At 40.8% G+C, this 16,631-nt stretch overlaps 1 protein-coding gene across 1 annotated transcript in view; it reads right to left on the bottom strand.

The window, feature by feature from the left end:
* Positions 1-11,632: 11,632 nt before the first annotated feature.
* ADGRB1 (adhesion G protein-coupled receptor B1) overlaps positions 11,633-16,631 on the bottom strand; it is a 236,052-nt gene continuing 231,053 nt past the window's right edge. The window contains exon 32 of the mRNA XM_063299720.1: positions 11,633-12,346. Coding sequence (XP_063155790.1) covers positions 12,149-12,346 — 198 coding nt within the window. The 3' untranslated portion in view covers positions 11,633-12,148. The remainder of the gene's footprint in view (positions 12,347-16,631) is intronic.

Genomic DNA, 16,631 nt, shown 5'->3' with positions numbered 1-16,631 from the left:
ATTGAAAGTACAGCATCACCATCTTCAAGAACCAGGCAGCTGATTGCTAATTTCCATCACTTCTTCAACTGCCACTCACAACCTCTTTGCCATCATTCACAGTTGGCCGGGGTGCGCATCAGCATTGTTTTAAACTTTTCCAAACAGATTTTTGGGACAGCTGCTTGATTGTACTTTCCAGAATTTGTTCTCTCTTAATCAAAGAACATCTGTGGAGAAGAACCCTTATGCCCTCCTCCAATCACAGATCCACAACACAATCAAGATTGGAGTAGGTGCCCATGAACGCATGGCTTGAATCACATTGCAGGGAGAAACCGAGGTACAATCACATCATGATTCCTGGCTGCAGATGTTCTCATTTTCATGCATGTGTGCTAGGGACTAGTATACCTGTAAGGAAATGGGAAACCATTCTGATCTGTGCCTTTCCCAGTTCCACAGTCAGTGTGAGAACTTGCCAATGTTTTTTTAAAAAGGAGATGGGGTGCTCAGGGTTAAGTTAGAGGCAAAGGCCAGTTTTTAAAATGTACTGTGTATTTCTCTTACTCAGATTTTGGGGCAGCTCCAGACAGAAGACTCTGAGCAGCTTACAGTTTGCTTACAGTAACAGGATTATCATATATACCATACAAGTCCTGGCTTAATGAGCACAATTGGGACTAGAATTTCAGTTGCTAAGCAAAGTGGTCATTAAGAGAATCTGACCTAATTTTACAACCTTTTTTTGCAGCAGTCATTAAGCAAATCACCATGGTTGCAAAGCAAACCATGTATTCATTAAGCAAATCATGCAGTTCTCCATTGAGTTTGCTTGCCAGAAGCCTGCCGGGAAGGTCGAAAATGGCGATCACGTGACCACAGGACACTGAGATGGTCATAAATGCACACTGGTTGCCAAGTGCCCAAATCATGATCACATGACCACAGGGATGCTGCGATGGTCATAAGTGTGAGGACTGGTCACAAGCCATTTTTCAGAACCATCGTAAGTCTGAACTGTCACTGAATGGTCGTTAAGTGAGGACTACCTGTAAACCACAAGGAACAGTAACCTCCCTCCCACAAGCTGTACTACTACAGTGAAAAAAGGACCTCGAATCTTGGAGTAAACTTTCCAACTCTTTCCCACTTGCCTTCCAGAAGGAAAAAACAGGCAATCAGTGAAAACTGGAAGACATTCTTCCTTCTTCCATGATGATCCCCTGGGATGGGATTATTAAGAGACCAAAGTGAGCCATCTCCTTCCCTGCCCCCTCTTGCCACACAAGGTTGATGAGTTTTTTCCAAAAAGGCTAGTTATTTATTGCATTGTCCTTCCAGCACTTTTTCTCCACCTTGATTCCAGCAGGGCAATATGCAGAAGCCCAAAGTAAAATAAATGCGGTACAAAATAAATATAAGTAATAGTGAGAACAAACCAGCCCAGATTTAAAAGAAAAAGAGAGATAGAGAAAGCAGAGAAGCATATAAAAAACACAGAGCAGAGAAGGGTACCATAATCACTGTAAATGTCTAAGGGTAAGCAATAGATAAATAGACAAATTTAGATAAATATATTAATTCATAGATCAATATATTAATGAAGAACTTGAAAAGACTGACGTCTTTCCCAAAGTAAGCTCCTTTGGGGTATTTGGATTTGAAGGAAATTAAAGGTTAGCACACAAACCTTCATGGAATCTAGAAGGAGAGGTAGCTACAGCAGTTCTTTGAGGTGACCATGATGTGCAAAACACAGGCACACCCCAAATCTGATTGCAACAGCTGGAATATTTATAGCCAAATTCTAAGCTGATTAAAGCCTTTAGAATAGTTTTATAGAGTACTCCCAGGCGTTCCTGCAGTCTTTCAGGAGGTGGATCATCGTGGTCAAATTGCTGCAGCTGATGAACATATGAAACACGTAGAAAAGAATCTGCATCCCAAGGCCTTTGGCATCTCCAGAGAGAAAGTTAGATCAAAGGATGACCAGTGGTGCCCTATGAGACTCCAAGCTTGGGAACAGAGTCATGAGCTCCCCCCAAATTGCTGCCAAATCAAATCTTTTAATATACCACAAGGGAGGAAAATTAATAAGTTATCTTCATCGCCCTTCTTAGACCTTCTTCCAGGAGTCCATTTTGTTGGTGGACCTCTGGTCCTAGTATTTTGGGAAGGGGAAAACAGCTTCTCCTTGTCCATTTTCTCCACAACATGCATCATCTTGTACCCCTTAATCCTGTCCCCTCTCACTACACCTCCTTTCTAGACTAAAAAGCCCCAGATATCTCAACCTTTTCTCCTCGGGAAGCTGTTTCAGCCCCTTGATCAACTGAACCTTCTTTAGTTCCACTAAATCCCTTTTAAGGTGCAGACCACACACAGTATTCCAGATGCAGTCCCATCATTGATTCATAGAAGGACATTACGATTTTGACATCTCTATTTTCAGTACCATTTCTTGGTATCCCTAATATGCTGTTGGCCTTATTTACAGCAGATCCACACTGTCAACACCTTGGACTTATAGGATAGACTGGGGAAAATTGCACACATTTAATAAGTTACTAAATTATGATATCCCTCCCGAGATCTGAACAGCCCTCACCCTATTGGAGTTTTGAAGGGCCTCGAAGACCTGCCTCTTCTACCAGGCTTTTGGGGTGGGTGAATGACACCCCATTTAGTTTGTGTGGGTTGTTCTCCTTTGTTCCCATCTGGCTTTGCCATCCTTGCCAACTTTACACTTTGTTTTTGTACCTTGTTTTTTTTTCTTTTTTCTTTTTTTGTAAACCGCCCAGAGTCTCTGGGAGTCAGGCCACCTATAAATTTAATAAAGTATTGTTATTGTTATTATTTCTTCTGCATCCCTGCCCCCCTCCCCCCGGTACCCATTCGATTTGATGAAATGATTTGCTTTTGAAATCCCTTCTTTCCAACAAAAAAAGAATGCTAGGGGTAGAACTGGCATGCTCTTGTATGTATTCACACTACCATGTGGTAGTGATGCATATAACTTTTAGGGCACTATCCTTCAAACACAGCGGCATCCACAAAATGTATGTGGGCCTGTGTGTGTCTCGGTGTGTCAACCTCTGGAAGATGCTCGTCAGTGTTCCTGGTCAAAGTTCTGCCCCTTTTGTACATGCATACAAGAGGTGAGGCTTCAGTCATGACACTGTGGCCACTATCTTGCAGTTTTTTCACCTTCTCTGCAGATGCCGCTATCCAGATGTTTACAGTTTCCTTGGCTTCCCTTGATTTCATTAATTTGCAAGGGAAGGAAAAAAAGGGACTTTTTTTTCAGATTAGGAAGAATGAGCAGGGAGAGAGGTTTCAGGGTAATGAAATACAGAATCAAAGAAAGCATCAGCATCAGCATCACTTTGAGGAATCAAGGTGGCTTGGAAAAATCAACCCATGAATTTCCAAAGAAAGTCACAAATACTGTGAGAATGGGGTGTGGGGGAGACAGTTTGCAGGAAACTAAAACAGTTGTATAAACTGCCAGGAAAAATTCATCAGGAGATTAATAGGAAACATGGAAATTTTCCTTTGATTTTTTTTTCTCATTGCAGAATGATATGGAACTGGATACGAAACTGGGATACAGATTTGGATTGGATATTGATTTGTTTCAATCACTTGGGATGTATAGAGAAAGCTTCCTGCTTCTGGATTGTGGAACCTACAGGCTGCATTATGATTTTTCCCTGCCGTTACTATTTTAAAGAAAGACTTAACAAAAGTAGGCATGGTGGGTATTTACATGTTTTTGCTTTTATTAGAAATAAGACACTTTCCTCATGTGCTTTGAAAACTGTACAGAAATAATTGGCAAACACAAGGGTGAGAAATACTGGAGAAGGAACAGAAACCCCAAAGAGAAGAGAATTAGCCCAAGAAAATTAGCTGCAAAATCAGAGAATAGCAAATCTAATGTAACAAGTATCTGTTCCTGCAATTCGGTATTATGAAAGTGTGGCAATAAGATATGACATGTGAAAAGAAAAGAAAAAGATGATTCGGTGAAGGGGTAGGGTGGGGGATCCACATACTTCAGATTAGGAGAAAATACATACAATTTCTTGAATCTATCTCTCAAGCTTTCCTCATGTAAAACTCCCACTTCAGTTGGCCATATGCAGAAAAACTTTCCAACAGAGGTTCCCAAAGCAAAAACGTATATATTACCAACACTGTTACGCAAATCCATCCAAGGACATTGTGCTTTCAATATCCATAGAACAGTTTAAACCAGTGTTTCTCAACTTCGGCAAATTTAAGATGTGTGGACTTCAACTCCAGAATTCCCCAGCCAGCCATGAATTGTTGAAGTTCTCACATCTTAAAGTTGCCAAGGTTGAGAAACACTGGTTTAAAGGAAGACTCCTTAATAATTGTATTTTATTTATTTATTTATCTATCAAATTTGTCACTGCCCATCTCCTCCGACCGGAGGGACTCTGGGTGGTTTACAACACAGAATAAATATACAATAAAAACTCAAATAAATACATGGTAAAATTCCAATAAAATCCCATTAAAACCAAAACAATTTCTTAACTACCCCAGCTCATAAAATCCAGATGGCTATGATCTCTTCAACCATCATGTAGGAGGGGCACTTCAAGGCACCAGCCAACCCCAAGTATGGTGATTCTCCTCCCTGCCCCAAGCCCGGTGGCAGAGCCAGGTCTTCAACTTCCTCCGGAAGGCTAAAAGCGATGGGGCTAATCTTACCTCTGGGGGCAAGATGTTCCAAAGGGCAGTCACTACTGCTGAGAAGGCCTGCCTCCTGGACCCTGCCAGATGGAATTCTCTTATTGACGGGGTCTGCAGCATGCCCTCTCTGCATGAGTAGGTGGGATGGGCTGATGATACGGGGAAGAGGCGGTCCCTCAGGTAACCCGATCCCATGCCATGGAGGGCTTTAAAGTGATAACCAACACCTTGCATTGGACCCGGAAGCAAACTGGTATCCAATGCAGCCCATGCAGCAAAGGTGTTATGTGCGCCCTTCTAGGGGCGCCAAAAATAGCCCATGCGGCCGCATTCTGGACCAGCAGAAGCTTCTGGATACTCTTCAAGGGTAGCCCCATGTAGAGCGCATTGCAGTAGTCTATATGGGAGATAACCAGGGCATGAGTGACCGTTTGAAGGGCCTCACGCTCCAGGAAGGGGTATAACTGGCGCACAACATGAAGTTGCACAAAGACCCTCCTAGCCACGGCTGCCACCTGCTCTTCCAGCAGGAGCCGTGGGTCCATGAGGACCCCCAGGTTACGCACCAGGTCTGTCTGGGGCAGTGCCACCCCATCCAGAACTAAAGATGACAAAGTCCCGGATACGGAGGAACCCTTAACCCACAGCCACTCCATATTTAATATGATTTATTAAAAATGCACTTTCAATAAATCTTTAGCATATAATAAGAAAATTTATTTTGCAGTTGTTTATCGATACCACACTTGGCTTTAGATATAAAATCTAAGCAACTTTAGGCTATTAATATAAATATTTAGAAATCATAGTTAATATTGATATCCTTCTTTTCCCTTATTTTTAAAGGTTGAAATTATTTAAACCATCAGAATGTTAATAGTTTCCAGTCAACGTTGTATAAATACCTCTCTACCCAAATAATACCATGTATTATTCCTGTTTTAAAATACTACTACTTGTGTTTTATAACAATACATTTTTTTAAAAAAAGAAAACATACTTGAAACCTTTGTGTATCAAGCAACTGCCCAGAACAATGGCATGGTTTGACTTTATCAATTGATTATATATCAATTGCCATATAAATTGATTAAATAAATAAAGAAGTAAATAAATAAGTTGCTGTAACCTTCTTTTGCTTACAACCTTTCCTTTTTTAAAAAAAAATATGCTGAATTAGACTTCCTGCCTGATCATGCTTTCAGTGATTATCTTGCTAATGGGAGTTAGATGAACACTCTCTGGGTTATCTAGCTTCTAATCAACTGCCATTTGTAGGATCAATCTTGCAAATAAATCTCCCGCAATTGTTATTTGCCTATTTTTGGATAGAGGGGATTCAATTCAGCATCCATTTCTCTTTTGCACAATAGGTAGGCAAGAATTCAGAAGCATACGTGCCTCCTGTCATACCTAGCAGGATTGGAGATAAAGTTGGACTTTTAATTTCTAAAATTCCTGGCTTTTGGCTCTGCTGGCTAGGAATTATGGGAACCGAAAATACATCAATTTGGAGACCGCTGTGGGACAATGTGATAATGGAAGAAAGGTACCTCAACACTTTGATGGCCTATATTCTCAATTCACTTTTAAGATTTCATCATGTTTTTCAGACCATTCAGTCAACCTTTCAAATATTATTATCTTTAAGCTCTTTCTCATGATTCTTTTCTTAGAATGACTATCTTCCCATGAAAGTTTCTGGAGAAGGCTCTGGCTAATATCAAGAGACTGAGTCATCCTGTTGGTGTCTAAATTCAAATTACCAGATATTGCAACTTATGGTTCAACTCCTTCTGAAAACCACTGTCAAAATTAACCAGACGAATCAAGTGGTTGTAATTTTAATTTATGAAAACATCTGTGAGAATAATCTCTAGCAGTCCTTGGGATTTATACAAATGCTCCTATATACAGTATTTCTGGTTATCTTTCCAGAAAGAAACTCACTCAAGGTGGCCTTCTTACTGGCATAATAGGATTGGAGTGAGGATTTGAATGAAGGCAAGGACCCTACCCATTTGCTGCCCCCCTAAAAGGATTAGACAGTACTCAAGAACTGGTGAAAAAGAATATTTTAGTATACTAAGGGTGGGACACCAGCCCCTTGATCTGAGTTAACACTATTAATGTGTTCCTATAATGTGGTGTCCAGACAAATAAACCATCTTATCATTTAAAGTGATCGTTTGGTTCATACAATGGCTGGCCTTCTGTAGCACCCTGAACCACAAAATGCCCTAACCCATTTCAGCTTACTTTAGTACATTGTGTGCATTTCAGACTTATTGTATTCCCCTTTCTGCTACTTCGCCTGCCAGCCATAGTCTTAATGGCTTGAGGGACTGACTGGTGTCCTCACTGTGTGCTTCCTAAAGTGTGAAGTCTCATGTTCATTATGCAAAAACTACATAATGAGCAACACACATTAATATGGGCCCAACTTCTCCTGGAATAAATAGAAAAGTGGTTTTGACAAGAATCCTTGATCTCCAGATTCAGTGCTGATGTGTTGAAAGAAGTCCTTGTCTTGGATTTTCCAGTTCTTGGAAAAACAACAACATGGAGTTGATATCCCCACACTAAAAAATATGACAGGGTAGCTGTCAACCATCTATCTCTAACTCCAGAACACATGATGTGCTACCTTGTATAAGATTACTGGGCCAAGGTTTTTATTTCTTTTCTTCACATGCAGAAGTCAACTGGGTTGGCAGGTGACTCTTACTGATACATTGATGATAAGTCAGGGTCCTCTGCAAGAACTGAGAACATTAACTTAACCTGAAGGCAATGCATAATAATCTCGTACTTACCACTATTTCCCACTATCTACTACCTGTTGTCTGAGGCAGCCACATCATTCTGGGGAATGTAGGGCTAGATAATTGTCCCTGTGATGTTAACTATAATTCACAGCCTTCCTCACTGAACTATAATTCCAAGACTCCCTCCTGTTACTGTTTGGGACTGCTGACAGTTGTTGCCATGTAGCAACATCTAATGGGTCACTATGTCTTCATCTCTAGGCAGAGATGAATCTGTAGCAAATGTTGCTGATTCAGGTTTCACCAACCTTATGGCATTCAAATGGGTTGGGCAATTACTCCTCCCTTCTTGTAAAGGTATGTGGGAAAGACCTTGGAAGACTGGGTGAAGAAATGCTGCCAAGGGAATGGTCAGATAAGAGACAGCATAGCCTGCAGCTAGATAGCGGGGCGGGGGCAGGGGGGAAGAGGCTCAGAACAGACCCTACCTAGTTTATTGGCCTGTAAAGGAGATGGGGGTGGGAGAGTACTTGCATACTTGCAAGATTGATGTCAGTCCCTGGGGGTAGACCAGATAGGAATCACAACGAGATGAGCTAATTCTACTTTATTGTAAAGCTACACTGAGAATCTTGCAAGTGTGAAAGTACAACCCCTTCCCCGGTCTCCTTTACACCCCAACAATTTAGATAGGGTCCCTTCTGAGCCTCTTGCCCTACCTACTATCCAGCTGCAGGCTGAGCCATCTCTTATCTGGCTGTTCCCTTGGCAGTGTCTCTTCGCCCACTCTCCCAAGGTCTTTCCTGCATACCATTCAGCAACTGGCATGGAAGCTGAGGAAGATGGGAGCTATAGGGAAAATTTGTGATAGTCTTAATCCTTTGGGAGGTTCTTTGGAATAACTCTGGTAGTTTGCCAAAGAATAAATCCCCAAAGGAGGTACTGTATACAACCTCAATAGCCATAGAGTTATTGATGCTCCAGTTTTGGGGTCTCCTTAAATTCCATGGAGGTTTCACCCAAGAAGACTTAATCTTGACACGTTTTGTGGTTATTATTTTGGTGGAAAAGACTTAGTAGCACAAACATAATTTTTATGATCATCAGCAGGCAGGAACAAATCCTATACATTTCAGCCTAAAACCTTAATCTTCTTGAACTGGAGGGAATTGTCAGATCGTCTGTTTACATGGATGAAGTACCATTAGGGAAGTTTTAAAGGATTTATTTTAGTTATGCACAAGAGGATTCCTATGTCCTGTTTGGGATGATCATTGCATTTTTTTGTCTTTCCATGTGCAAACAGTTCTCTCTTGGGGTTGCTTGTTCTTCTTCCATATATCTATCCTGTCTTAATTCCAAGGTCAGGGTTGGATTGCATGCATGAAGGTTTCCCTCATGGTATTCTAAAATCAATTTTGTGAGGTAGGTAAGATTCAGAGAACGGCAAACCCAAAGGTGACCTCTTTTTTACCCTTTTTAAACTGAGTGATAATTTGGAATCAAGACGGACCTACCCTTAACTGCTCATCCTTTTTAACCAATCCACTTGCCTTCTGTTTCCACCATTGCGCTGGGGATGAGGGATTTTCCCCCTCAACAAAGTCATGGAGATTATAAAGGATCTGCAAGAAGATGTATGCAATTTTTGAGCTAAGTTTTAGCCTGATTACCAGCATCACTCAAAATACATTAGATGAAATGTGACAGTGTGAATATATCTTTCAAGTATCTCCTCATTTTTCTGGGTCAAAGGAATAGATCAGTCTTCCTCAGCCAGGTTGGAGAAGATATGTTGGACTTCAGCTCCAACATTCTATTTCCAGCCAGCATGGACAAAGGACTTCTAGAAGAACAAGTTCAAAATATGTGGAAAGAACTAGACTGGGGAAATGATTGTAGTACATAGCAGGTAATCAGAAATGTGGCAATGTGGAAGACCATCACTAGACCATCGATTGTCTTCAAATTGCCTTGGACTTGGATTCCTGTATCAGCTATGCAAAGAGAGGTCAGCCCAAGCTTTAAGGTCTCCATCCATGAAAACTGTAAGGTTCAATATTATTTAATTCATACCAACTCCCATAAAAACCTTCTGGTACTTTGTTTCTCTGAAGAGACCCTAAATACTCCCAGTCCCCATTTCTAGAATTTGCCAATTCAGTTTTAACATTGATGACCACTTGAGGCAAATCGCTTCACCTATCAACGTCTTTCTTTCGAAATGGAATTTGCGAGCTCTGGAGTTAACTTGAAAATAATGTATACTTGAATGGAAATTGCATAACAGAGAACATCTCTGCCTCCCCCACACATTTCCCCTTCATTGCCCTTTTGTTTGCGGGCCACCTTCTTGTGATGGCCGGCGTCCAGTTCCACCACACGTCATTATTTCACACCAGAGCAACTCACGGGCTGCACACACTCCCACCATGTTTCCACCATGTCCCACTCACTGTAGCAGAAAGAACAAGTAAAACCCCATCTCTGTTGAAGAAAACATAACAGCCTTTTTAGATGGCGATGTGGAGGAAGGAATTGTGTCACCATCAACGCAGGAGACATATCATTAATACTTTCAGAATGTGCTTGCTACATGTAATCTATCTTTCATGAATCTGATTGCAGCAATTTTCTACTAACAAAAGACAGCTGTGGTTTGCAAGCAAAAACAAGACAAAAAAAAGGAAGAAAAATACATCAGACCACTCCATTATGGGGAAAAAAAGAGAGAGATTAAAGACAATAAAGGGGTGGAAAATGGCAAGGAAACTAATATAAAATGGAAGTACAATATGTAGGTTTTCCTGTGTGCAGAGAAAAAGAGGTTCACATTTTGTTTCCTGTAAAAATGGTTGATATTTTCTATTTAAAAAACCCTGATTTTTTTTTTCTTTGCTTAAATATTGCTTACCATGTAATGGTTAAAACAAATGCCAGAAATAGACAATAATTTGCAGTTCCCTATTTCTTTGGGCAGGGACATAATCCCATAAACTTTTTTTTTCTTTTTTTCATGGAAAACTTGAAAACATCTTGAGCAATTCTTAAACGTGTGCTGTCCTTCTCAAGAACAATTTCCAACTATCTTGGCCAGGATAATCCTGAGCTTTGCTGAATTCTTGGAGCACCATAAATATGGTGCTATTGTAAGCATGCCATTCAGATTTCAGTGTCTGCAAGATCAGATTATTACCCAGGGTCAAATAAAGGAGCACAAAGAATTAGGAACATCTACAAAATCCCAACCCAAGGGATTAGAAACAGCTGCATATCAGATGCTCCCCCACATTTTCCTTGGAAGCAGAATTGGAAGAACAGCCTGGCATCCTTCGCCCCATCTGCGTGTGGGGCGCATGAATGGAAAGAAGTTTCAAATGACACAAATGAAAGAAAAGGAAGTTCGTGGGTTTCAAGTTCTCTTTTTATTGAAGAAAAGAAAAACGAAGAAAAAATATATATTTTTCCCCAAGTGGACGTTACTCACTGTGTTTTGTTTTTGTCAGTTTGTCTCAAAGTCTAAGGCAATGTTCTCCATATCCTCAACTTCTCCAGGTCAGTTCACTAGGAACTTTCTGCTTTGAGAAAGTGGATGGGCGAAAAGATGGGGTTGAGTCTTTTGGGGAAAAAAAAAAGGAGGGGAAAAAAACGAGTCCACATGAACCTTTCATACAAAGGCCCACAATGTGTTTATGATTTACTAACAGTCAATATGATGACCTACATTCTTTTTTGTTCATTGTTTTCTTTTCCTTTTTTTTTTTAAAAAAAAACCCCTCCCTTTTACCCAGTAAAGCAGTTTTTTTGTTTTGTCTAGAGACCGGTTGAATGGATCCTAATTGTCTTAAGAGGAGTTTTCTTCATTGTCCAAACATCACACTCTGGTTACTGATGTTGAAGAGTTCAGAAAAACTGGAATGGAAGAAGTTGCTTTGCCGTTGTCCACCGGGACAGTCTCTTCCATGTCACCTGGTGACCCTCCATTGATATTCTCTGAATTAGCTCATGGAGGTTGGTGGAGAAGTCCAACATGATGAAGAGGCCTCTTGTTTTGAGATTCTGATTCCTTTCCGCTGGTAAGGAGGAGTGGAAGGGTGATGGGCATTTTTCTTTTCCTCCCATCATAGATTCAGGAGCCAAGTGGTAATAGATTGGTGCCCACTGGTGTGCAACCAGTGATCCACTCTCTGATTTGTTTTCCATTGAAGTTTCCTTTCTGCTTGCCATTTCTTCCATTCCTGACATTCATTCATTGCTCTAATCATCCTTTTTCCCCTAAGAATGTTTTGAAAATATTAATCCTCTTTTTCCCCATTTTTTCTCCCTTCCCCTTGGCCACCTTCCTTTCGTTGTGGCCTCCTTTGCTACCTGGGAAAGACCGTGTTTCATTCTTCACTACTGCTACTGTGTTCTAAAAAGGAATCGTTTCCCCATCTCTGTCTACAGAGGACAATACCAGGATCACACTTTATTTCCCGCCTTGGAGCAATAACATTTCAGCGAGGAATCAGTTGCCTCTGCTCTCTGCATTTTAATTCCATCTCCTGGGTTCATTTTCTTTCTTTCTTTTTTTAAAAAAATCCTACCTGTTTTTATTTTGTTCTTATTTTGTTTTCCAGGGGGGTGAGGAAAAACACCCAAAGAGTCTCTTTGCTCTTCTCTTCTTCTCCTCCTTAGACCTCTGTCTGGAGGTCAATAATGTCCTGTCCCACCAGGGGAATTGTGGCGCCTGTCTTCTCCCACTCCACAGTTTTGAGTTCTAAGGGAGACTGAATCTCAGACTCCATCTCCTTTTTGACCCATGCTGGTGGTGAGTGGACCTTCCGGAGCTCTTCCCAAGGTCTCTTGTTTGGTGTCTGCTGCTTCTCTTGCTAGAAAGAAATCAGAGCACAGAAAGGAAAAGGAGGTTAGAGTTCAAAACCAAGCAGGGTTCGAGTCTAGGGCTGCAAAACTGATTGTGGTTTAGATCAACTGCAAAACTGGATTGATCGAAATAAAAGGATGGTCTCTGGGCTGCACTTTTGGCACCCTTCTGATGAGGAATCTTGCTACGATATGTGCCTATGTTAAAAAACAAAAGGTATTTCCGGGTACTTTCCCCAGACGGGCTGATGCGAAAGAGCAACTCTCTTACTTTACTTTGGTTTATATTGTATTTTATATCACCTTTAAAGCCCTACATGGCACGGGGCCAGGTTACCTGAGGGACTGCCTCACCCCCATTACGTCAACCCGTCCCACTTGGTCATGCAGAGAGGGCATGCTATGGACCCCATCAGTAAGAGAATTCCATCTCTGGAATCCGCCTTCTCTGCAGTAGCTCCCGCCCTGTGGAACATGATGCCCCGGGAGGTGAGATGGGCCCCATCGCTCCTGGCCTTTCGGCGGAGTCTGAAGACCTGGTTCTGCCACCTCGCTTGGGGTGGAGAGGGGAATAGAGTTACATGGGGATGGTTGTTACAGACCACTCCTCCCACACTTGGACTGTTTTAGATGTTTCATCGCTTGAATTTTTTATTCTTTATTTTTATTTATAGTATTTTATAGTATTTTATTTTTTGTATTATTCTGATGGTTTTAATCACTTGTTGTAAACCGCCCAGAGGCCTCCGATGGGAGGAGATGGGCAGGGATAAATTAGATAAAGAAATAAAGAAAAATAAATATTTGTAAATTGTTTTATTTTTATAGGATTTTAATTGTTTATTATTATAGTTTTAATTTTATTGTAAACCGCCCAGAGTCCCTCTTTTGGGGGAGATGGGTGGTAGCAAAATTTGAATAATAAATAAAAATAAGCAAACACTGTAATTGCATTGGTAAGGTAAGGACCAGATTCAGGAGGGTACTGGAATGGCTATGATGACCAAAAAGGAGAAAAAAAAAAATCTCACGGGCTCTGTGCCACTGATCTGAACCTCTCACCACCTTGTCTGCCCTGAATGAGAGAGGTAGACCCAGCCATGCTAGATCTGAGTTGATTCTAGGTTTCACCATCTGTTTCCCATGTTACACTTATAGAACGGCATGTAGTTGCTCATGGCTTGGTGATACCACACCATTTTTTCTGGTATACTGGGTTCTGCAAGAGGTCACTCGGGGTTCCCTGGGAGATCACAATTTATTTAAAAAATTATTTCAAATCTGGGCAACTTCACATTAAAGAGGCAAGTTTCATTCTTTACTTTTAGTTTGAGAACACTGTTAATGCATATAGACAGGCCTACTCATGAAATGAATACAATAATTTTGTACCTTCTGGCCTATCTTTGAGCCTGAATGGGCAGGGGTTCCCCGAGGCCTGAAAAAATATTCTAAGGGCTCCTCAGGGTCAAAAGGTTGAGAAAGGCTGAGTGAGAAGCAAACACAACTCACCCTTTCCTCAAGGCAACCTTACTGACCTACATTCAAAAAGTCCAGGATTCATAGTTCTTCCTTTAAAACTTAGCAAATTGATGGATCCTTCTAAACAAAAGAAATTACAGGAGTTAAACTGCATTTGTAACATTCTCACGGGTTTTTCAGGCATAGGCCTACCTGCCCATAGAAGACAGCGAGAGCTATCAGAGAGAGAAACAATGCACAAAATTTGCACCTAATTGTCACCAGGAATGGATAGGGCAGGGGAGGCGAGCCTGGAGTTCATGTAATCACCACTGGGCAAGCTGCCCCTGCCCCCTCCATCCCGATTAAACATAACATCACTCAGTTTGTGTAACACTAGTGATGCTCACATCTTGAAAAAAGCACTACGCAGAATGCCACAGAGACTACCGATATATGATACAATTCTCACAACTTATACCTAGACCAACTTAGCCAATCCCGCATTTTTCTTTTCCTGGATATATTTTGGAGTTAACTGAAATTCATCTTGAGTTTATATTGGGCCCTTGGCACCCTATCTCCCAGGGATTAATCTCCATGCACCTGAATTGGAAGGCCACTGTCAGTCTAATGGCTGGGTGCACGCTTGACTAGGCTAAACTTGGGTTGAGTACTTAGTGAGCCTCTGTGACTCACTAGATGTGATATCTAACCTTAAGGTGGTTTATGGCTTCGGCATAACATGCTACTAAAGACAGGAATTGTCTTTTGTTAACCTGGATTTAGGATCTGCAACAGCTAAAAATTCCAGTCCATGGTGTTGATGCATCTGAAGGTGCCAGATTAAAGCAGAAGGCTGCTTTAAATGTTAGTTGTGTTGCAAATTTTAAGCAATTTCTTGATAAGCAAGCTCCAGCTGGGAAATCCCTAGAGTAACAGAGACTGTAATTTACTAATTATGTTACTGCAGAGAAGGAAACATAGCTTGAGAGTAGAGTGCGTGCAATGGATGTGGAAGATCTAGATTCAGACCACAGCTACTCCAGTTACAGGATTCAGGCTCAGGTAAGAAGAATCCTAGGCTACAGCAAACCATAGATAAAACGTGGACAAAAAAGACGATCTGCAGAATTACAGCTTTCTGTAGGTTTCTTCATGCATACGCAAGATTTTTGTGATATATTTCCAGAATGGCCTGTTTTGTTGTCTAATGTTGGCTAGACACCATAAGAGAGACAACTAAACCTGCAAATCTTTGGAGTAAGTTCATACCTCATGCACTGGTGGATGAGTTTTCCAACGGTCCGTTTTCCACCACTGCACCATTGGTTAAGGTCTATTTCTTGGCTTAGAAATTCCATAACTGCACCCATATTCCCCTTAATTAGACCCCCTAATTAGACACCAGAGAGCCAGTGTGGTGTAGTGGTGAAGGCACCAGGCTAGAAACCAGGAGACCGTGAGTTCTAGTCCCACCTTAGGCATGAAGCCAGATGGGTGACCCTGGGTCAGTCGCTCTCTCTCAGCCCTCGGAAGGGGGCAATGGCAAACCACTTCTGAAAAACCTTGCCAAGAAAACTGCAGGGACTTCTCCAGGCAGTCTCTGAGAATTGGACACGATTGAACAGATTAAAAACAAAAAAATTAGACACCAGACCAATATCAAAACTAACCAAAGATCTAGAATGTCCTTAACTGGAGCGCCTTTCTGCAGCTCTTCTCTTAATACCATCTATCCTTCCCAAACCACTAAACAGTAGTTTTCCACTGAAATGAATTTCATACCAGCATATATTTTACTCCAACACTAGTAAAACTTCCCGATTATTCTCATATTGCACTTTTTAAAGCTTGAATGGTTAAACTTCTATTTGAATTCCTATAGAAATATTTACTATCTTCACCCAGCTAGGAGGAAAAAGGATGAATGGATTTTAATCTTCTTTGCAAAGTTCCATTATATTTCTAGATAATTTCATTTTAACTTGGCTGCCATTAGTGTGTACCAGAAGGGTGACCTACTGTATAGATATTTATGCCAATTAAATTAGTATTATTATTAAATAATAAATTATTAAATTTATTATTTACTAATGTATTATTCAATACTACTAATAAATTGGTATTATTATTATCTCTCCCTTTTTGGGAGAGATGGGGGTGATAGAAAGTCGAAAAATAAATAAATAAATAAATAAATATTATTTCACATTGAAAACTTATATATCCAGCTGAGTGAAATGATACTTTTTTCTTATGTAAGCTGCAATATGATAATCTCAGCTTGCTGGTGCAGCATAGCAAATAATACAATATATCAGCCACAAATGGACTAGGTCCAGACTTGGTAATATTTAGATCTATGTAAAAGTTCTGTTTTCCTGCACTGCAGCATATTCCCTCTCTTGAAGAAGGAGAGAGGATTGGCAGGAAGGAGTAGGAAAGAAAATAATTAAAAGGAATATATAAGGAACACCATTAATGGCATGGAAAAATGTGCAGCCAGCAAAATAGGAGGTTCAATGCCAATAATTTCTCAAACGTAATATATACTGTACTACTGTCCAGTTGGGAGTTGGGCAGCTAATAAATCCACATAAATAAATAAATTTTAAAAAAAGTTAAAATATTTCACCAATATACATATTTTTATGTGCACATCATGTATGCATTTAGCATGCCTTTGTTGTTGTTGTTGTTGTTTCTTCGTTCAGTCACTTCCGACTCTTCGTGACTCCATGGACCAGCCCACGCCAGAGCTTCCTGTCGGTCGTCAACACCCCCAGCTCCCCCAGGGACAAGTGCGTCACCTCTAGAATATCATCCATC

Source organism: Candoia aspera, chromosome 3 (genome assembly GCF_035149785.1).
Source record: "Candoia aspera isolate rCanAsp1 chromosome 3, rCanAsp1.hap2, whole genome shotgun sequence".
Classification (NCBI taxonomy): domain Eukaryota; kingdom Metazoa; phylum Chordata; class Lepidosauria; order Squamata; family Boidae; genus Candoia; species Candoia aspera.
This window is presented reverse-complemented; position numbering and strand designations above follow the sequence as displayed.